The sequence below is a fragment of the Salvia hispanica genome, chromosome 4 (genome assembly GCF_029641045.1).
Source record: "Salvia hispanica isolate PSC_SH4W2 chromosome 4, Shi_PSC_v1, whole genome shotgun sequence".
NCBI lineage: Eukaryota > Viridiplantae > Streptophyta > Magnoliopsida > Lamiales > Lamiaceae > Salvia > Salvia hispanica.
In genome coordinates this window covers 49,314,326-49,337,595 of record NC_142695.1, presented here as the reverse complement: position 1 = coordinate 49,337,595, position 23,270 = coordinate 49,314,326, and the positions used below count along the sequence as shown (strand labels likewise).

At 36.2% G+C, this 23,270-nt stretch overlaps 2 protein-coding genes across 4 annotated transcripts; one reads left to right on the top strand and one right to left on the bottom strand.

Moving 5' to 3' along the window:
- Positions 1-999: 999 nt before the first annotated feature.
- On the bottom strand, positions 1,000-7,158 carry LOC125196374 (ras-related protein RABH1b-like). The gene is made up of 5 exons (XM_048094865.2): positions 7,042-7,158; positions 6,527-6,597; positions 6,168-6,256; positions 5,957-6,068; positions 1,000-1,039 (listed from the first exon to the last, which is right to left on the bottom strand). The coding sequence occupies exons 1-5, from the start codon at positions 7,156-7,158 to the stop codon at positions 1,000-1,002; spliced, it is 429 nt and encodes a 142-aa protein (XP_047950822.2).
- Positions 7,159-16,144: 8,986 nt separating this feature from the next.
- On the top strand, positions 16,145-19,428 carry LOC125191875 (putative purine permease 11). Of its 3 annotated transcripts, none has more exons than XM_048089305.2 (2): positions 16,145-16,411; positions 18,072-19,428. In XM_048089305.2, the coding sequence occupies exons 1-2, from the start codon at positions 16,405-16,407 to the stop codon at positions 19,157-19,159; spliced, it is 1,095 nt and encodes a 364-aa protein (XP_047945262.1). In that variant the 5' UTR covers positions 16,145-16,404; the 3' UTR covers positions 19,160-19,428. The 3 variants fall into 3 exon arrangements, with proteins under 3 accessions (XP_047945262.1, XP_047945261.1, XP_088925844.1); XM_048089304.2 differs by lacking the exon at positions 16,145-16,411 and adding an exon at positions 16,446-17,010; XM_089069718.1 differs by lacking the exon at positions 16,145-16,411 and adding an exon at positions 16,449-17,141.
- Positions 19,429-23,270: the final 3,842 nt, after the last annotated feature.

Genomic DNA, 23,270 nt, shown 5'->3' with positions numbered 1-23,270 from the left:
TCGGATATCCAATTTGCATCACAGTACCCTTCAAGTACCGGGGAGTATCTCGAAAAGTGTAGCCCATGATTTTGAGTATGTTTTAGATATCTCAAAACCCTTACAAGAGCTCTCCAATGCTCTTTGCTCGGATTACTCGTGTAGCGACTCAACTTGTTCACGGCACAAGCAATTTTCGGCCGAGTGCAATTAGTTAAGTACATAATGCACCCAATGACCCGTGCATATTCTTCTTGTGCAACAGGTTCGCCTTTGTTTTTGCTCAAGTGAACGTTGAGTTCAATTGGAGTCTTAACCGGCGCGCCATCATAGGCATTGAATTTCTTCAATATTTTCTCAACATAATGAGATTGGGTTAAGATGATTCCATCGGATGTTCTTAGAATTTTCATTCCAAGAATTACATCGGCTAGACCCATGTCTTTCATGTCAAAGTTTCTCTTTAACATGGCTTTTGTCTCATTAATCACTTGAGTGTTACTACCCATGATTAACATGTCATCAACGTAGAGACACACTATAACGTACCCGTTATCAGTGCTCTTAATATAGACACATTTGTCACACTCGTTGATTTTAAACCCATTTGATAACATCACATTATCAAACTTCAAGTGCCATTGCAACGGCGCTTGTTTTAATCCATAGAGGGACTTGACTAGTTTGCATACCTTCTTTTCTTGCCCGGGCACTACAAACCCTTCGGGTTGTTCCATATAGATTTCATCCTCTAGTTCACCATTTAGAAACGCAGTCTTAACATCCATTTGATGAATCTCAAGATTGTGCAATGCAGCAATCGCGAGAAGCACTCGGATAGATGTAATCCTCGTTACAGGTGAATAGGTATCGAAGAAGTCATGTCCTACCAATCGGGCTTTATACTTATCCACTATTCCATCGGCCTTAAATTTTCTTTTAAGCACCCATTTGCACCCTAAAGGTTTGGCACCTTCGGGCAAATCAACCAAAACCCAAGTGTGGTTTAGCAAAATTGAGTCAATTTCGCTTTGAACAGCTTCTCTCCAATGTAACCCGTCTGGGCCATCGAATGCTACTTTTATTGACGTTGGCTCTTCATCCAACATAAAAGTAACGTAGTCAGGACCAAATGTTTTTGGTGTTCTGACCCTACTACCACGTCTTGGTACTGCATCACTTGGATCATGCCTCACTCGCTTGCGCGATTTAGGCTCTTCATCCGCGGATTTAGAACTAGTGGTTTCATCCACTGTTTTAGAACTAGTGGCCTCATCTTCAATTCTTGTCTCGGAATTGATTGGGACTTCTTCTTTGTCCTTGCAAGGAAATGTATTTTCGAGAAATACGGCATTCCTTGACTCGATTGTTGTTCCTACTGTAATAGTCGATATTTCAGACTTGTGAACAACAAATCTATATGCACTACTGTTAAGTGCATATCCAATGAAGATACAATCGACTGTTTTAGGACCAATTGTAACTTCTTTGGGCGGGGGAACCATCACCTTGGCCAAACACCCCCACACTTTGAGGTATTTGTAGGATGGTTTCCTACCTTTCCACAATTCATAAGGAGTGATGTCTTTTCCTTTGAGTGGAAATTTGTTTAGGATATAGTTGGCTGTCAAAATAGCCTCCCCCCACATGTTCTGGGGTAATCCCGAACTTAGTAGTAACGCATTCATCATCTCTTTTAGAGTTCGATTTTTGCGTTCCGCTACACCATTAGATTGTGGTGAGAATGGAGCAGTTGTTTGATGAATTATACCACTTGCGTTGCATAACTCCTCAAACGGGGCTACATATTCGCCTCCTCTATCACTTCGAATCGCTTTGATTTTACAACCAAGTTGATTCTCAACTTCGTTCTTATAATTTTTGAACGCTTCGATTGCTTCATCTTTACTTCTTAAAAGATAAATATAGCAATATCTTGTGCAATCATCTATAAAAGTGATAAAGTACTTTTTACTACCTCTAGTTTGCACCATCTTTAAATAACATACATCCGTGTGAATTAATTCAAGGGGTTTTGTTTTTCGTTCAACTGAGTGAAACGGTAACTTAGTCATTTTAGCCTCAAGACATATTTCACATTTTTCTTGGCTATCCACTTCAATTGCCTTTAGTAAATCTAAGTTCATCAATCTTTTAACGGCTTTTGAATTTACATGTCCCAATCTACAATGCCACAAATTTGAAGACTCGGTCAAATAAGAGGAAGTAGATGCTTTATTATTGTTGTTAGCCAAAGGCTTTGGAACAAGGCGTGTAGCCACACTAAGCTTGAAAAGTCCGTCGGTTACATAACCTTTTCCGAGGGACTTCCCAAACTTGTACAAAACAAACCTATCAGACTCGAATACAAGTTTAAACCCCTTATTAACTAGTATTGATCCTGACACTAGGTTCTTGCGGATGTCCGGGACATGCAGCACATCCTTCAAAGTGATAGTGACGCCAGAGGTCATCATGAGAATCACGTTGCCAATGCCGAGGACCTCGGATGATGCTTGATTCCCCATGTTGATCATCCTCCCTTCAACAGCAGTGTAGGAGGCAAACTTGCTCCTATCCGAGCAGACATGAGCCGTAGTGCCGGTGTCGATGTACCAGCCGCCTTTGTTGTCAACAATGTTGACTTCTTCAGTGACCACGGCAACGAGGTCATCTTCATTCCAGTCCTTGAACTCTTTCTCAACGACATGGGTTGCCGGCTTCTTCTTCTTGCTACGGCAGTCTTTGGCAAAGTGGCCAACTTTGCCACACTTGTAGCATTCGCCTTCAAACTTCTTTGCAGGCTGTTTTCCCTTCCCTTTGTCCTTCTGATTTGGGCGCGGGCGTTTGTTGGAGGGACCGCCCCGCTCCAACAAGTTGGCTTTAGCATCAAGTGGGCTAAAGCCCTTAGCCTTTTGGTCGATCTTGTGCACATCCGCTTCAATGCGCAGCTTCACGATCAAGTCTTCAAGACTCATATTCTTTCGCTTGTGCTTGAGGTAGTGCTTGAAGTCCTTCCAACTAGGAGGAAGCTTCTCAATGAGTATGCACCGCACAAAGTTGTCGGGCAAATTCATCCCTTCAGCCGCGAGTCCGTGGATGATCATTTGGAACTCCTGAACTTGTTCCATGACCGGTCCAGAGTCGACCATTTTGTAGTCCATGAATTTGGATACTACAACATGTTCCGTACCGGCGGCATTGTCGATACTATATTTTTTCTCTAGGCTTTCCCACATCTCTTTTGATGTGGTTACAAGGGAGTATACATTGTACAAACTATCATCTAATGCACTTAGAATAAAATTTTTACAAAGATAATCTCCTTTGCGCCATGCTTCATAGTCATTCATGACCTCAACACTTGTCTCTTGATCACTTGGCGCGGGCGGCCCGTTCTCCGTGAGGAAGTTGGCGATGCCCAATGTTGTCAAGTAGAACAACATCTTTTGATACCACCTCTTGAAGTCAGCTCCTCCAAATTTAGGTGGTTTTTCGGCGGGTGGCATCATTCTCGGTGCCAAAGGTGCCGCACTTGGTCCTTGGAAGGAACCAATTCCGTTGCCCCCGAAGGAGCCAACAACATGGTTGGGCATAGAGCCCCCACCATTCATGTTGGGCGTAGAGCCCGCCATGGTCGTACCAGATCCGAAGGAACCGGTACCCGTGTTGGACCCGAAGGCCCCAACACTCAATCCATTGAAGGATCCGAAGGAACCACTAAAAGTGGAACCAACCGACCCACTAGAGGATGATCCAACAGTGGACCCAAAGGGGTTTGTAAACCCCCATGACAATGTAGACGAAGAGGTGAACCCAGGGGTAGGGACCATTGTGGGGATTGGTCCGGTGTTCGCCATGGTGGAAGAGATGATGGCGGCGGTGGTGGCCGGATTGGTGGCAGCGGCGGTGTTGGATTCAGTTGACATCTCCAGCAAAGGTGATTATAGTTTCGAAAGTTTTAGTTTCAGTTTTAGGTCCAGATCCCTTCAAAAGCAAGTTATATCTCGTCTTGCGATTGTTGGAGATTTATGGATTACAAGAAGGAATAAAGAAAAGAACTGAAACTAAAATTACAAATGGAAATCGAAACTACAAAGTGTAGAACAGGAAAGAGCCAAGTCGAGGAGTCCTCTTTCCGCAAGACGAGATACGCCCCGGTAGTGCTCTTCGGATTGGCGTTTCTTCCCCAAAGATAAAACGGCTACGTCTCTGGTGAAGCAGCACCGCTATCAGCAGAGCTCTGGCGAACTGGATGGAGGAGAGGACAGAGCTTCGACAGAAGAACAATGCAGAGAGAGAGAGAGAGCTTATGATGCAGAATGCTTTCTAGTGTTTGATGATGTGTAGAATGCATGGAATGGCTAGCCTATTTATAGGCTCGGTCCACTGCAGGGGGTCAACGGCCATAATGGCCGTCATTAAAGCTAGACCGTAACGGTCGTCGGTTACGAGCTGTAACGTTCGGGCGTTACAAGCCGTTACGCGCTCAGAGCTAGAGAGGCTGAGTCTAGAAGCTTCTAGATTCGTTCACGACGTGGACTATCACGTGTCAGCCACGTTGGCTTACCGCGTCATACTGACGAGGTGGCATCCCGCTTGGCTCGCTGAAGGTCTAAAAAGAACTAGACCCACTAGACTTGGGCCAAGCCCACGACCAGGCCCAAAGAACCGCCCAAAGACCAAGATCCAAGTCCAAGGGCACGGGCGCGGGCTCGAGGCACGCGGCGCGCGCGTGTGGGCTCTTACAGCCCATCTTAGTCCACTATAATTATTACATGTAATAATCCTTCTTATTAAATACTAGTTTAATAAGGTTGAAACTTTCAATGTGGGATAATTAACTCTCTTAATTATTCCCTAATCTCCTCTCATAGCTCATTAAATTTGCAATTTTTGCACAACTTTAAACAATTATTTCTCACTCACCGGGAATCGGATTTGAGAAAATAAATATACCACGGTCATCTACTCCGAACGTAGATCGACGCGATATCATTTAATTTTGCAAAATTAAATGTCTTGTTGAAATTATAATTGGTCAAAGTCCATTGACCGGGCATAGATTCCAACATTAAACAAGAAGTTTTTTTCAAGAATTTCAAAGCTCATGAATGGAGTAATAAATAAGGATGCTACATTATTCTATTAGCAACTTATAATCAGAATGAGATTTTGTTAATGACCATCCAAGTTGAGTTAAACAGAATGAGATCTTGAAATTATTTATGATTAGTGAAGCAGGTCTCGCTCTTCCAGTACTCCATCATCTTAAATTAATTTTTGTACATAAATTAAAGATAAAATTACAGAAACAACAAAAGTAAACAAGTAAAGAATGATTACGAAAATAATACTCTCGACAAACAAGTGAAAAATGAATACGAAAATTAAAAGAAAAAGGTTATAGGTAGTATTGAAACTTGTGGCCCCTGACCATAGGTACAATGATAAGATGAGAAAAAAAGGTTAAGGGCAACAAAATCAGCTGCATGTATCCGATGATTTGAAATACTCCAGCTCGCCAAACACAAACAAAATTCAAAGCTCAATAAAAATATATCTTTCGCATAAACCAATGTTTTGGTTCACCTTTTTAGCAAGTGCAATCTCCCGACCGCTGCTGTGACTGAGACTTGAGGTCGACATCGACTATCTCGTCTCGCTCCTTTGGTGACGGAGTTTCTATCCCTTGGAGGGCTTCAACGATCTTCTCGAACAGTTCCTGTTTATATTACATGCAAACAACATCATCAGAATATTATACTTTATTGACACTTAAAAAAGCGTATACCAATCTACTCATCAATATAGATTAGTCAAAATGAAAGACAATGATCAATGCTTGGAAGGAATCTCACCCATATAAATAAAAGCAAAACACATGAAAAGTATAATTAGGAATGTTTAGTTTAATTTTGGGTGTTCTACATATATACTATGTATATGATCAAATGGCTCAAGACATGGTGTTTACCTCTTATCCACCAGATCAGCCTTGTTGCCAACTAGGAAAATAATAGCATCACTTCCTATCTCTGTGCGAGCATACTCGATCCACTTTGTAGTGCTAAGAAATGACTGTCGACCTAATAGCAAGCAATATACAATCAGTACTACTACAAAAACTAAGAAATATATATATTAATCTACTAGCTAGCACGAGGCGTGGAGATATAGTGACATACTTGTAACATCATATACTATGACTGCAACAGAGGAGTCCCTTATACAGCCTGGCATAGAAATACTGAATCTTTCATATCCAGCAGTATCCCTAAACATGAATAGATCGGAAGATCATTCCTATAGCATAGTAGGACTAAGAATCACATACAATTTTAACTTTCACTATGGTTTGAAAACTCAAATATGATGAACTACAAAAACAGGCATGCCTTGTTTTCCCAAGGTGCACTAATGGCATAGGAAGATACTGAAAGCTTCTAGAGTATTTTTTTGGCACGTGGTTTCGAAAAGAATGCAGCTAATAAATCTAGCCGAGGAAGTATTTCAGAAATCATCCATATCAAGAAGCATATCTTACCATAGCTTCAAACTTACAGTCTGGTCTTCAACATTAATTATCTTTGAAAGTAAATCAATACCAATCGTTACCTGAACAAAGCAAATTGTAAAATAGTATGGTAAATTTGTTCTATATTATAACAAGCTAAGAAAGAGGTTCTTTTGATAGTGTAAACCAAAGTAAACTTAAAAATACTCCATGAATATATTGCAGCAGATAACTGCAGTACTTATTCTCTAGTAGTGTGGTGCTTATTATTTTAAATCTAGCATAACATTTGGTTTTTGATATTTGATGATCCAAGACTCTTGATGACCGATGTCTACAAAAGACAGTGACTGTACCACTGTGAAAAATATTAAAAATAGAAAAAATGTAAAAGATGTCAGGAATTTTAGACGAAATAAAGTGGGTGTCAATTGCTAATTAGTGATATTACGGATCATATCCTAACTCCTAAAACAATACTCTTCAACATAATTTGAAACTCAGAAATGTTAAACGTTAACTTTACAAAGATGTTGATTCCGCACCCGATAAGTATCATCGAATATGCCGTGTACAAACCGAGAGATGATACTCGTTTTTCCGATGCATTGCTCTCCTAGGAACACTAGTTTGTATTTGTCGAGGGCTGAAACCGAAGCCATGCGTCAAAATCAAGTCAACCAAAGCAAACTAATAGCACAACACCTCTTTTGAATTTAAATCACCGAAAAAAGGAATTGTGTTCGTCTTTCAGACTTGCATCACGTGATATATGGATAAAAATATGGTTTAGAGTGAACTACAAAAATGGTCCCTGGACTATGGGTTTATCTCGCCTATAGTCTCTGGACTTTAAAAATATCGCTAGTAGTCCCTGGACTAAGGGTTTATCTCGAAATTGGTCCTTTTGGCTTTTTTTTGTATGAAAATACCCTTTGATATTATTTTGGGGGGTTTGGGCAATTTGGTCTTTTTACACTTTTAACATTTTAAATCTGATATTATTTTAGTTATGTACTAACTTTGATATTATTTCAAAATTATCATTCTTCTTCCATTTTGTTATCCTTCACTAAATTTGTTTTTTATTTCAATATTATATTTAATTTTATAAAATTTAATTTAATATTTAGATTTTTAAATATCAATAAATTTTTTTAATGAAAACTATTAATTCATGGACACTATAAATATTGATTAAAACTATTAATTTTTGTTATTTAATATAATATTCAATTGAATTGAAGAAGTACAAAAAAATAATATTAATCATGATGGAAAAATAAGAGTTATTCTATTTAGCCTCCGTTCGGTTGTTATAATTGCTTGTGATTAAATATTATGAAGTTGACTAAAAATTTGATCCTACTTAAAATTTTATATAGGAGAATTTTTGTTTAAATTTTCTAGTAAATTTTGATTGTTTTCAAATTAATAAACGAAAATTATATTAGTCTTACATTAGATACATATTTATTTCAGAATAGCTACTATTAAATATTGATTAAAACTAAGGCGTTGTCATACCTTATTGATTACATAGTACTATACACTATCAAATATTGATTATAACTATTAATTTTTGCTATTTAATCATTTTTATATTAAAAAAATTTATTGATATTTAAAAATTAAAATTTAAAATTTTGTAAAATTAAATCTAATATTGAAATAAAGAAACAAAGAGAATGATGACAAAAGGGAAAAAGGATGATAAATTTGAAATAATATCAAAGTTATTACATAACTAAAATAATATCAGATTTAAAATGTTAAAAGTGTAAAAAGACCAAATTGCCCAAATCCCCCAAAATAATATCAAAGGGTATTTTCGTACCAAAAAAAAGTCAAAATGACCAATTTCGAGATAAACCCTTAGTCCAGGGACTACTGGCGATATTTTTAAAGTCCAGTGACTATGGGCGAGATAAATCCATAGTTCAGGAACCATTTTTGTAGTTCACTCTATGGTTTAACGCATCAATATATAAGTGATCAAAACTGAACCAAATTTAAAATATAACCAACACATAATTTAAACCATACGATCAATCTTGTAATATCATGGTCAATAAATTACTCTCTCCGTACCAAGGAAGATGACCCATTTCTTGGGTGGCACAGGATTTTATGCAAATTTATTTTGTGTGTTGAAAGGAGAGAGTAAAGTAAGAGAGAAGAAATAAAGTAGAGATAAAGGTTTTTCATTTTAAGTAATGGGTCATACAAACTAAAAAGAAAAGTGAGTCATCTTCTATGGGACGTAGAGAATACCATACAATAGGAGATAATTATGAAAATTAAGAATAAAAATTCGTTTAGGGTGTATTAGACTGTCACATATTTTGTTAAATTGTGACAAGTCTTATTATTATTATGGTAATTTACATGTAATGCGCGGTACATTTAATGCTATAATGATGTAGTCAATCCAATGTTATTATCGTGTATATTCGAATATATAATGACACATTATACTGAATTAGTGTTAACACCGCACATTGCAAAACATTTCTAAATAATAAAAATATATTAACTTAAAAATAAAGAATATAGAGTAAATAAATATAGAAATATTATTTACAGATTTAAACTGATTAAAATAAGTATTTGTAATATTATAAACAATTAAAGATATTATAAACAACAACAAAAAGATATTTGTCAATGAACCATTTCATATTTTAGTAGATGATTGTATACTATTTTCATTGGAATGAGAAACGTGATTAAGTGTATTAATCGAAGAAGAAAAGTTTTAAAAAAAGATAAAAGTGTCATTTTATTTGGGACAAACTAAAAAGGGAAATGTGTCATCTTAAGTGAGTGATAAAATTTGCTAAAACTAATACTCCTACATGGCCATAATTAAAATTTTTACTGAAACTAATGCCTTCAATTTACTAAAAATAATATTCCTACGCGACTATAATTAAAATTTACTAAAACTAATACCTTCAATTTACTAAAACCAATATTCCTACACGGCCATAAATTAAATTTTAAATTATCATTTATTAATACGAAGTAGGGTTTACTTAATCCTAGTTATTTTTGGTCCAAAACATATTAGCTTAGCCCAAATTCACTTTTAGGGTCTAACGACATTTTTCAATTCCTCCCAATAGTACTTTTCAATTCCTCCCAGTGGAGCCTCTCTTTCTTAGTTATTTCTACCTCTTTCATGCCACAAATTTTACTCCTGATTCTTTGAGTTTGTTTTGTTTGCTAAGAATATGGAATGCGTATAATGTGGAATAAAAAAAATATGGAATGCGTATGATGTGGAATTTTACTCATAGATAATATTTTCGGATTAAAAATTATGCTCCACTTACATATAAGTCATAAGATTATAATGAAATAACAATTTAATTAAATTTCATATCACAATATGGGCGAATATATGAGAGAATATTATTAGCAAACATTTTCGTATTTTTATTGAGAGAATATGAGAATCTTTATTGAGAGAATATGAGAGCGGCAGCAAACATTATACTGAATTAAATTCATTGTTGTTATGACTTAAATCTAATATTATAATGAAGTGTAATTAGAATTGGCTACATCTTTTTGTATAACTAACACCAAATATCAACCTTGGGATTAATTCCAATATTGGAATATCAAATCACCATGATGGATGCTATCGAGTTTAATCAATTATAATATTTAAGAGAAAATTTGTCAATTAATAAAACAATAAACTATACTAGTGCCTTGGTTTTTGCACGTTTAGACCAAATTCACGTAATCTGTTTATAATGATATACATTCAACGTTATAATTTTATAAATTCAATATTACGATCAAAATAATCAATTATGATAATCCTTGTCTATGAAAATTAATCGAGGTACCATTAATTTCTCTATGGTCATGGGTAGTAGCAATGGGTTTGTCTTCGTAATCTAGTTGCGAGATTATTTTAGTTATAAGAGATTAGATATGACTAATTAAGTAATTATTCCATAATTATCCATCTAGGATTGAGTTGTGAGATTGAATCTCATGCACCAAACACACTATAAATTTAATCTCGAATACGATCTTGCAAACCGGACACTCACTAGTTGATTGTGATAGTATAAGAATAAGAGTAGTAATGAACTATACACAATTAATCATAATTGTCATACGCTCAAAGGGACAAAACAAGTATCAGCAACACTGTTAATGCATATCATTTTAACGCCCACCTTTTTTCCATTCTTTTTGGGATACTTCTTATTTTATTTTATTTTTATATTTATCGTCCTTGTTTTGTTTCGATATTCAATGGGTATATTTTTCTCAAAGGATCGACGAATGTTTTTGAATCACATTGATTGAAATATCGATAAGTGGTAGGGGTAATGTTGATGAGAAATTAAAGTTACTTTCGCGTGTACTTATAATAACGCCAAAGTAGTAAAATAAAATAATATTATGAATTAATTAATGTTCGTCTTCGACCAGGCAAAAGAAAAAGAAACTCAACGATTGGGCCTACTTCAACCAGCCCAATACCTTTTTTTGGTTCGGTCCAAAGATATGTACCAATCGTCTGATCCACGGTGGTTACCTAAATTCTCATCACCACCTGAAGAAGAGGAATAGAATCAGTCAAATTTTTTCCTACGTAGGGATATATTCTACCATTTAAATCAGTCTCTCAAAATCCCAAAGAAAATAGCGTGAGAGAGAGGTATACCCTTTTAATACCATGAATACAAAGTCCCTAGCTTTTAATTCCATTATACAAATTCTTGATGTCACAGTTTGAGGGCATCCGCTTCGCTGCGCGATGCGGTCTCGATCTCGTCTCGACGAGACGAGACGGCATCGAGACAGCGTTGCGGGATCCGTCTCGTCCCGACAAGACGAGTTGTCTCGACGCGTGACGCGTCCCAGCGAGATCGGCCTCGAGCTGGCGAGACACGCGCCCGGCGCCACGTGGCGCGCGTGGGTGGCTGGCGTGACGCCCACTCGCCGACCCGCGAGTGGGCGTCGGAATTATGACGTTATAATTCTTTTTTTTTTAAAAAAAAATCAATTTTTCAAAAAAAAAAAATTTTAAAAAAACGGTAATATGACCGTTCGACGGTCATATTTTAATTTTTTTTTTATTCTATAAATACTCTTCTCCATTCTCTATTTTACACACAAACACACATCTATTCTCTCATCTCTCTTTCTTTCCTCTCCAATCACTTCTATAAAATCATTCATTTATTTTTTTCTTCTCCCAAATTTAATCCATTATGGACCCATTTGAGCAAATGCGTCGAATAATGGAAGAATCGCTTGAAGAAGATCGACGTAGGGAGGAGGAAGCCGTCGCGCCTCCTCAAAGGCGACGCCGGACTTACATCCATCGTAACCGGGAGGAAGCCGTCGCAAGGTTGGAACGTGATTACTTCAGTCCGAACCCGGTATGGGGAGATATCTACTTCCGTCGCCGTTTCCGTATGTCACTCGCGCTATTTTTGCTTATCGCGAATACATTGGCGGGACGGGAAGAGTACTTCAGAGAAGGGTTAGACGCTGTTGGCCGTCCTAGCCACACGACGCTCCAGAAATGTACTGTGGCGATCCGTCAGCTTGCTACTGGACAAACGGCGGATTCGTTCGACGAATACCTGCACGTCAGAGAATCTACTGGGAGACTTTGTTTGTTAAACTTCTGCAAAGGCGTCCGGGAAGCCTTCACCGACGAATTTCTGAAGAAGCCAACCACCGCAGATTGTCAGTTTCTGCTCCAACTTCACGAACAAGTGCACGGATTTCCCGGGATGCTCGGGAGTGTCGATTGCATGCATTGGCAATGGAAGAATTGTCCTGTGGCGTTGAGGGGGTCATACACGAGCGACCACAAAGGCACCCACCCCACCGTTATACTCGAGGCCGTCGCCGACTACCGGCTATGGATTTGACATGCGTATTTCGGAGTCCCCGGCTCGAACAACGACGTCAACATGCTCAACAATTCCGACCTCTTCACTGAAGTTCTGAATGGTAAAGCGCCGGCCATCAACTTCATCGCTAACAATCGCCAGTATAAAATGGGGTACTATCTTCCTGACGACATCTATCCGAAGTGGCCAACCTTCGTGAAGACATTCAACAGGCCTGCCAACGAAAAGCAGTCTCTTTTTGCGCAGAAGCAAGAGGCTGATCGCAAGGATGTGGAGAGAGCGTTCGGGGTTCTCTAAGCTCGATTCAACATTCTCAAAGTCCTGGCTCGACAGTGGTTTATGGAGAATATGGTCGACATCATATATACGTGCATAATCTTGCACAACATGATTGTCGCCGACGAAGGACCTGAGGCGGGAAATTGGTTCGACCCTGAAACCCCGGGAAGCGCAACCGCAAGTAGTCCACCTCGAACGGGAGTGCATCCGTCTTTGCAAGAGCGGTTGTCTATTCGGGTAAGGACACGTGATTCTACCGCCCACGCCCAACTCCAGGAGGATCTAATGGAGCACATTTGGGTAAAATTTGGCAACCGTTAGATGATCGTCACTAGAGAACTCCTTCTTCTGCTTCTTTGCCTCTATTTTTTTTATTTGAACTTAAGTGTGCAATTTGTAATTTCTAATTTTTTAAATTATGTCTTTTTTATTTTTTTAGGTATTTAAATTGTAATTTTATTTTATTTAATGAAATGTTTTTTTATTAATTGAATTTGTTGGAAATAAAAATAAAAAATGAAATTGAATGAATAGTTAAGAGATGGTTAAGAGATAGAGGGATGCAGATGTTGTTTCTTAGTTAAGAGATGAGCTGAAAAGTACAATGGGGTCCATAAATAGTAAAGAGATGAGATGGTTAAGAGACAGATAAGAGACATGGATGCATATGGCAGGAGAAGAAATAGATAGAGAGGGAGCCGTAAGATTCATCAAGTTGCACTTTGAAACCTTTTGAGTATTACATATATTTTCAAGCTCCAATCTTTGATGCTATAGAAAATTCCCGAGAAATTATTAAATTAAATAGTTTGATTGAATAGAAACGTGAACTATTTTATTTCTTTTTCTTTAGTTTTATGTTATGGGCCACTTTAATTATTTCTTTGTCTGGGCCTATATTTTATTTATTAGTTTTGTGCCTAAGTTAGTTGTTCTTAGTGGTGCTTGTAGTGATGAATTAAGTATGGGTTGAATTAATGTTTCCATAAGCGGGCCTTATTTTAGTTACAATTATTCTCTGCCATGAAACTTTAACTTTTATCAAACTTTAATGTATAAATTATATAAAAGTTAAAGTTTGATGCCAGAGAATTGTGTCGTGTGTGACTATTGCACCACCAGTAGATATATGGAGTATTACTTACATAATTTAAAAGTTAATCAAAATATTTTTTAGAAGATTTATATAGGAATTAAGAAAATTAGAAGATTCAAAATCATGAATATTATAATGTAGTATTATCTATAAAAGTAGGTTATCTTCTCATAAATCAAAATGTCATTAGTGGACTAAGCATTAATAAAATAATCATTGAAAAAGAGAGTAATAGTGAGATGGATATAATTACTTGACTTCTGCCCTTCATGGCTTTAAGGCCAAAATAGTCCGTTGAAGTCTTGAAGCATTTCAAAATGTGATTTTTTTTATGTTCACTTCCATGAAACTTTTCATTGATTTCTTCTGCTTTACAAACCTCATTTTCTAGGGACTGATTTGAAGTTCAATTTTTAAATGCACATCAATTGAAAATTGTTGAAAATTATCGAGATGTAAACCATATACCGCATCGGAGAATGAGTAGAGTTACAAGCAATATATATAAGTTACTCAAACTCTATTAGTATGATGCCTTTTAGAGAGTACTCCAAGAGCTATGAAGTTTTTGCTCGAAACGAACAATATCATATTAATGTAAAATTCGTGTGTACACCGCCAAACCCTAACAAAAATCAAATATAAACAAAATATTTTTAACAAACAAAATCAAACAATTCAGATATAAAGCCTCAAAATTTAGAAGACTCATTGTGATACCTACTAACATGATAACCCCTCCGTTCGCCAAAACCTGACACCATTTCATTTAAAGCCTCATTTACTTTTTTTTAGTAAGTGGATTCGTACTCCACCAACTCATTACACTCATATTCTATTATAAAAATATTAATCTATAAAAACAAGACTTACATTTCACTAACTTTTGTTTTCATTTTTTTATTAAGTCAAACAATATATGTGCTGAATTAAAGTACTTCATCTGTCCCATTTAAGATGCTCCCTTTTTTTTACTTGTTTTAGAAATTTGACAATAAATAATTAAAGTGGAGAGAAATTAGAAGAGACTCTTCTTTATAGTATTCTCTGTTTTACTTTACATTCTTTCCATTATAATTACCCCCTCTGTCCCTTAAATTTTGTTACTCCTTCTGTCCCACAAAATATGTTACACTTTCCTTTTTAATTTGTCTCACAAAAGATGTCACATTTCCATTATTGGAAAAAGTTCTCTCTCACATGAACATAAAAATTATATTTTCTCTCTCCATTTAACACACAAAACAAAACCTCCTAAAATCTCGTGTCATCCCATAAGTGTGACATCTTTTGTGGGACGGAGGGAGTACATTTTAGTAGTGGACCTCATATTCCACAAACTCATTCAAATTCCAATTTTATTATAAAATTATTATTGTATAAAAATAGGACTCACTCTCTACCTAATTTTTCAACTCACTTTTCATTATATTTTTCAAAATTCGTGGCCCGTTGAAGTGCGACAAAATTTAAAAGACGGCGGGAGTAGGGATGTCAATCGGGCCGGTCCACCGGGTTTTGTCCCAACTCGCTCGGGTTTCGGGTCAATCGGGTGCGGGCTAATCGGGTTGTGATTTTTTCGAGTTATAAAAATTTAACCCTAACCCTAAAAGTTTGGGTTTCGGGCTAGCCCAGCGGGTTAATCGGGTTATTGCCGATAAATTAACATGCGATCAATCCAATAAATAATGGCAAAAATTAGTTACATTTATAATATATAAAATATTTAACTATAATAAATTTGAGATATATACTTAAACTTAAACACAAATATCAAATACTAATATTTGAGATTTGTACAAAATAAAACATAAATTTAAATATTTTAAATCATGTTTTAGAAATTTAAATATTTTTTAATGAATTTGAAGTTGCTATTTATTTATTTACTTATATTAATAAAAATTTAATATATAATTTGTATAATTAATATAAAATTGAAAGTTATTTTATTTAGTTATCTATATTATAAAAATAATCAATGAATGTGTCAAATTAAGAGTCAAACGAATACAACAATAAAAATTTTATCGAGATTTCGGGCCAGCCTATCGAGTTGTCAGGTTTGGCTCTAACGGATTGCGGGTTAATCGGATACAGGCTAATCAGGCTATAGATTTTCAACTCTAACTTTATAAATTTTGGGGACTATTTGAGTCAGCTCACGGGTTATGGAATGCATTGACATCCTTAGATGGGAGTATTTATTAATCATTTTTGTAAACAGAAAAAGAAAGGATATTTTGGAGAATGTCTTTAATTGACGAACCGATGGAGTAAAATGAAACAGGTACGACGTTTGGTGCATATTCAAATCATCACTGTCATGAAAAAGTCAATTCACTATATTTATGATTGTTTTCCAATACAGCAGCGACCGCTTTCCAAAGCTAGAAAAAAAAAAAACCGCATATTAATTTCGAAATTGAAAGAGTTGGCACTCGTCGTCTCCAACCAAACTAGCAATCAAATCCATTCTCGATACAATTTCCCCAAATTTTCTTCAAATCGATCCAGATATTTCGCATCACAGTTTCACAGCATCTATGGGTTCACCCGTCTTAATCTACCCGGTATTTGTTTGATTTTTACTGGTATCGTCTTCCGCCATAATTCAAGGCTTCGTTCTCGTCATGGCAGGTTTTCAACTAGCTTATCTTATTCTTTTTATTTGTGATTTCGCTATCTCTGTGTTTGCCTTTCTGTCTTTTGACGAAATTGGTGGATTGATTTATTTATTCATTTCTCACTTTTTAGTGGTCATAGTTGCATGTTTACTCGAAATTCTAGTTTTTGTTTGGTTCGCCTTATTATTGCTTTAATCTTCTGAGGCAGAGTATTCTTCGCAGGGAAGCCATAAATGCTTTGTATTTCAGTTTTTAAGCCTTTTATTTTGAGTGGATTTGACTTGGATGCTTGGTTTTAATGTCATTTAAAGAAATGCTAGGTTGTTTAAAGTTTGAGTCATGAAAAGTGCATGATACAAATTTGATAAACAATGAGACTTCATTGTATGGTCCTGCAGTAGGCCAAGTATTCTTACCTTTAGATGACATTAAACATGGGGTAACTGAAGGGGACATCTGTCAACAATTTGCCATTTTCTCCATAAAACCCTTGATTCATATGTTGTTCATGAAGGGCCACTGTAACTAACAATCAGCATTTTTTTCTTTTTACTTAATCCAACGGGGCGGATTTAAACAGCAACTCACTTGCTAGTAGACCTATGGTTTTGCGTGAGTGGTTGATTCGTTGATCTTTGATACAGATTTTATGGAAGATAGTGTAGTATAAGTTGCAAGGAATATAATATAGGCGAGCTGAAACATGTTTATTTGTATGCCTAAGGAGCCAGTCCATAAAACAAGTTATGCTGGTGTTCCGTTTTCTTGTTTATTTCTTTACTTCAGAGGGAACTACTATAATTTTTGCTTATATATTTAGGATAGCATGTCCATGAGCTTACACCTGATCAGTTGAGTCTCTTATAAGGAAAGCATGTATGAATTCCTAGTTTATCACCGTTATGAGAAGCTAAACTAATATGCAGCTGAAACTAGTGTAATGTACATATTCAGTTGGGTTTTCTAATTTGCAAAATTATCCATTTTATTTGATTTGTCCATGGAGAGTATTTGAAGAGTAAGTGGTTGATGAGAAATGACATGATGGGAGTTTGCCAGTTGGGAGTGATGAGTGATCATATTCCATTGAGGCAGTTGAAATTTGTTTCATACTCTGACACTTGTGGCTGTTACATTGTGCTCAGCGCTTAATTATTATCTCTGTTGCAGTTGCATTGCATTTTATGTTAATTTTCTTTAGGATATTTCATTTGACATTGACCACCTATGTAGAATCTAGTCAAAAACTTGTTTACAATTTGACTTTATCTTGAGAGCATGTGCTGTGTATTTATATCTAGAACGATAAATCTACAACTTTTTATTCTTGTTCCTTTTTTAATTCTGTTTTGTTTATTTCTCATTTTCCTCATCAATGTCTCTCGACATTGATGAAGAGTAGAAGGAGATAAAAGGTCACAGTATATTTTATGAAATGTTATGGTTTTACTTTTGTGGTTTGCTGAAGCAGTGGATTCAGAATTCATGTAAAATTATTGTGAATTTGTGAGACACATTTTACATAGTACTACTAGTGGGTTATTTAGTTCTATCTTTGTGCTAAAAAGATCAGTTTCATTTTTAACTTGAGGAAGATTGTGCTACCAAGTACTACTAATTACAGACTTACAATAGTTATCTATCTACTCACTTTTGCATTTATTGCATGACAGAGAATCTAGTTCCTATTCTGGCAGATCATGGTTATCACCGACCACTTTACAACCTTAAGCGCTCTCACTGGTGGACTGTTGTCGTATTCAACATATTATTTCTTATTGTTGGTCAAGCTGTTGCTGTGCTTTTGGGAAGGTTTTATTATGATAAGGGTGGGAACAGTAAATGGATGGCTACTCTTGTCCAAACAGTAGCTTTCCCTCTCCTTTTCATTCCATACCTTTTCCTCCGCTCCCCTGATGAGTCTACTAGTTTATCAGCGCCACCTTCTACTCGCCTGATGATCATAATCTATATTGTTGTTGGGGTCATTATTGCTGGAGATAACATGTTGTATTCCATTGGATTGCTATACCTATCAGCTTCTACTTATTCTCTCATCTGCGCCACACAATTAGCATTTAATGCAGTTTTCGCATTCTTCATCAACCGGCAGAAGTTCACTGTCTTAATACTGAATTCAGTGATAATTCTTTCGTTATCTGCTGCCCTGCTCGCTACCAATGATGGTTCAGATAAACCTTCAGGGATCTCCCGGGGCGAGTATTTTCTTGGAGTTTTTACTACCCTTGCAGCCTCTGCACTGTACTCCCTCGTGCTGTCCCTCATGCAGCTGACATTTGAAAAGGTTCTGAAGAAGGAGACTTTCTCTGTTGTTCTTGATATGCAGATATACACATCAATTGTGGCAACTTGTGTCACCATTGTAGGCCTCTTTGCTAGTGGAGAATGGAGGACTATAAAGGGAGAAATGGACAGCTTTGGCAATGGAGAGGTTTCTTACATAATGACACTGGTATGGACAGCCATAGCGTGGCAAATCTGTTCAGTTGGTGTTGTAGGCTTAATTTTTGTGGTATCTTCTCTCTTCTCCAATGTTATCAGCACCCTTTCTCTAGCAGTCACTCCTATTGCTTCTCTGGTTGTCTTCCATGACAAGATGAATGGGGCGAAGATAATTGCTATGTTGTTGGCCTTTTGGGGCTTTGCTTCTTACATATATCAGAACTATCTCGATGATCTTGAGGTGAGGAAGAATCAAACTGAATCTTGTGATGCCACCAACACAAGTGATCCTTGTTAACTGAAGATCTCCACTCCATAAACTCGACTTTTAGGGGTTCCGATTATCAGTCAATTTCTCATTGCAAAGATTACTGCTGCCAGTGATTTTGAGATGAATTTTGTAGGTTTAGAGTTGAATTGTGTTATATCAGACCAAATATTTCTGATACAAAAGTGTAGAGATATGGCTGATCAAGAAATCTGTGCAATAATTCAAGTTATGAACATCATTGATAGTCTATGGTGAATTTGTGCAATATACAACCTTGGCCTTTTCTTCTGAATAAATATCTTACCACAAGGCTTATGCTTTCATCAGTTTTTGTCTGGATTCGATAACCACTTTAAATTTGCCTAATTTTTTATACAACACAAAAAATTACTACGCTAGATAAATACAAAATTTATACTACAACTCATGTGTGCCTATAAACGGGTGTTCGATTTAATTCGTGTAAATTGTTATCCAATCGCGGGAAAAGACAAACAACAAAGATTTTGTAATCGAATGTGATAAAAAACTAATGACACACATCATTTGAACCTCCTCCAAAGCCTTGCTCAGCTTTTCCTCTGCCTCATCCGCGGCTTGCTGTGATTCCTTCAGCTTCTTCTTCGCCGCCTTTGCAGCCTTCATGCTTTCTTTCAGAAGACGCATCTTAGCAACGATTGCCTTGAGATCATGATCCTCTGTGTCTATTATTTCTGACATAATTTTATGAGGTGAGGTGACGAGATGAGAATGAGAATGATGACTCAACATAATCTTGTGAACATATTCATACCGGAAAATGAGATGAGAATGAGAATGATGATTCAACATAATCTTGTGAACATATTCATACCGGAAAATTGGATTTAGAATCGGATTCTCTTGTTCAAATATGGTTCATGGAGTAATAAACAATATCCGTGACTAGCCTATTAATAGGAAAAACTCCACTCATTGACAACATGATTGTAAAAATTTTATCACTGAATGGATTAATTCAATTTCAAATGTACATTTTTAATGTGAGTTACCTAATGTGATAACAGCTGATCTAGAAATTAATTTTCTTAGGTTTAAATGACACACTAAATGTACTACAGTGAAGTAGAAACCACAAAATCACAATTTCTATTATTACTAAAATTTAGACCATACTGATTTAATAGATTAAACGAGAGCAAAAATAAATTAATAGTGGTATTAATTATTAAAGAATGAAGTAGAAGAATCGTATTCGCGGACGGGGGGAGTACTTAGTAATCTTCCTTCTATGCAGATTGTGTCAGATGACTTGAAATTTGTATCGTGTGAATTTCAAGTTTAAATCCTTGTGCAAATTTCAAGTCATTCCAACAAATTCAATGTTTTTTATATTGTTGGCGTAACCTACATCAATAAGGAGATCACAGACTAGGAATCAAATCCAAATTTTAACAAACCAAATTTAATAAACTTAATATTAATAAAGCAAATTATATTGGAATCATTTGATCTCATCAAGAAAGGAGTTCACAAACTTCAGATTGAGTTCACAATCATTTGAACGTATTTATAATATGAGCTCCTATTTTCTAATCCTGGTATTGTATGCAGTGATCTATCTTCTATACAGCTGTACTTCATTTGTATCTTCTAGGCAGCAGATGATAACGACGATGCCAAAAATTGTGTTAGAATGACTTGAAATTTGCACCGTGCGGATTTCAAGTTTTAAGTCTCCGTGCAAAATTTAAGTCATTCCGACAAATTTGACGTTTTCAGCATCGTCGATGTAAACTATGGTTGGGAGGTAGCTGAGGATAGAACGTTGTGAGGTCGGTGGCATTTGCCTAACAAATTATAGACGTTAATGTTAAAATACTAAGAATTCAACTAATTTCTGTAATGACATGTTATTATTTTTGAAGTTATCTTTGATTGATTTTAAAATATTCTTTTAAAAAATTACTTAAATTGAGTGTATATAGTGAATAAAATAGATCTAATTAACTTTACTTGATTGAGATACTTTAGATTGTCATCTTCCCTAGACGTCAGAATATTAGGGAAGATTCATTTACATGTCTTGAAGACGTAAACTTCCTCCATTTTCTGAAACACCGACATACATTCGGTCAATATTTTTTCCACCATCTCTGAATCATCTATGGCTTCTTTCAGATTCTTGAGGTTGCAAGTGGCAATGGAATGAGTTGCTTGCTACTGGTGCCCATTTTTCTGATACTAGTTTGTAACGGTGAGGCCATCCACATCCATGTCTCAATACCGTCTCAATACCGTCATATCCCTTAACTATTCATGGCACTTTTTAGCTCATCTCTTAAACATCTCATCCCTTAACTATTCATTCAATTTCATTTTTTATTTTTATTTCCAACAAATTCAAATAATATTTCATTGAAATATTAAATTGATACTAATAATTCATAAAATCGTTAAAATCATTATTTAGAAGTGATTGGGGGCTAAAAAATAGAAAAAATAAATAAAATATTAGAAAAAATGGCTATAAGCGGCTAGTATTTTTGGGAGATTTTTTTTTAAATTTTTTCGGAATTTAAAAGAAAAATAAATTTTTTTTTCAACGGATATAAACGACGTCCACTCGCGAGCGGCAGTGGGCGTCACGGCCGCACGGGAGCTCGCCCGTGGCCAACTCGCCAACATGCTCTCGGCGGAGGGATACCGGACGAGACGGAGTGGCCGCATCGCTAGCTCGATGCTCGTATCACCGAGACGAGACCGAGCTGGCAACGAGCCAGTGTTGCGGATGCCCTGAGAGCTACTTATATCATCAATAATTGAGTTTTGAGCATTACCCAATTAGTTAGTATTAACAAAATGCTCGTGAATTCGCCAGCTTCCACGAAATTTCACCGCGGTTTATCAATTCAAATAAGACAATTTTATTACTCCACTTAGGCATTTACTATTCCCTCAGTTATAGTAATAGAGTCATTTTGTCATTTTGGTACATTCCATAATAATAGAGTCATTTCCCCTTTTAATAAAAGTCAACACATTTTTCAACACCTACTTTACGATCTCTTACTTTTTTTCTCTCTTCATCTCTCTACCTTTTTCTTTTTCCACTTTATTATCCCTTTATTTAACTCATCTAACACAATTTTTCTTAATCTCTGTGCTGAAAAGAAACGCTCAATTACTATGAAACGGAGGGAGTACTATACGTGGAGTATAATTCACATTTTTCTTTTTCCCAACCACTTAGAGCAGTAGAAAAGTGAAATAATACATGATTTTTGAAAATACTCCAAATAAATATATTGGGACTTTGACAATTAATACTAATTTATGGGACTTGCAATCAAGACTACATATCCACAAATAAATTACTGAATATAGAAAACGATTTCGATTGTGAACAGTTTAGGGATGGGTAAACGGTTTTCGGTTAATCAGTTAACCGATAACCAATCCGGAATCGGTCGGTTATCGGTTCGGTACCGGTTATACGTTTTTGCTCTAAGTCGGTTATTGGTTATAACCGATCGGTTATCCGATAACCGAATTAAATTCAATTATATGTTTATTTAATACTAAAAGAAATTATAATTTACTTTCAAACTTTGTCACAATGGAAGAAATTGTAATTTATATCTAAATTTTGTCAAAGTCTTGTATTGCAATGTGATAAGGCTAATTTCATGCATCGGTTATAAGGATAAATTCTGTGATTTCCTGGGTCTAACAAACCTTTTTGAGCCAGGTGTGTAGAGAAAATGCCAGCCCAAGGAAGAAGATAGAGATCACCTGGTGAAGGAAGCTGGCAAGGAAAATTAAGTAGAAGGATAAAAAGCCACTAGACTGAGGAGCATCGATTGGAGGGCAAAATAGGAATCACAAGAACAGTCTAGAAGCTTTAACCACTATAAAAAGGAGCACGCAATCAACATGAGACGATCGTCACCTTTTCCAGCTCCTAGCTTAGTTTTCTACTTTTCTACACACTCATTTGGGGTAAATTTTCTGGGGGGTTCTCGTTTCATAGGAAGTTTGGGTGCAACACCGTCTCTACGGAGGCGAAGAAACAATTATCCTTTATTTTCTGTCTACTTTTGGTACTCGCCGAGTCTTCGCTGTTCGAGGCTCGGCTTTTTGTGTTGTTTCTATCGTT

Bases quoted from the DNA above. Each gene is read 5' to 3' on its own strand.
- LOC125196374 (XM_048094865.2), bottom strand. From the start codon at position 7,158: ATGGCTTCGGTTTCAGCCCTCGACAAATACAAACTAGTGTTCCTAGGA. The intron at 6,598-7,041 runs GTGCGGAATCAA...TGCTTTGTTCAG, and splicing joins TATTCGATGATACTTATCGG to GTAACGATTGGTATTGATTT. The intron at 6,257-6,526 runs GTAAGATATGCT...ATTCATGTTTAG, and splicing joins ACTGTAAGTTTGAAGCTATG to GGATACTGCTGGATATGAAA.
- LOC125191875 (XM_089069718.1), top strand. From the start codon at position 17,102: ATGTTTATTTGTATGCCTAAGGAGCCAGTCCATAAAACAA. The intron at 17,142-18,071 runs GTTATGCTGGTG...ATTGCATGACAG, and splicing joins GGAGCCAGTCCATAAAACAA to AGAATCTAGTTCCTATTCTG.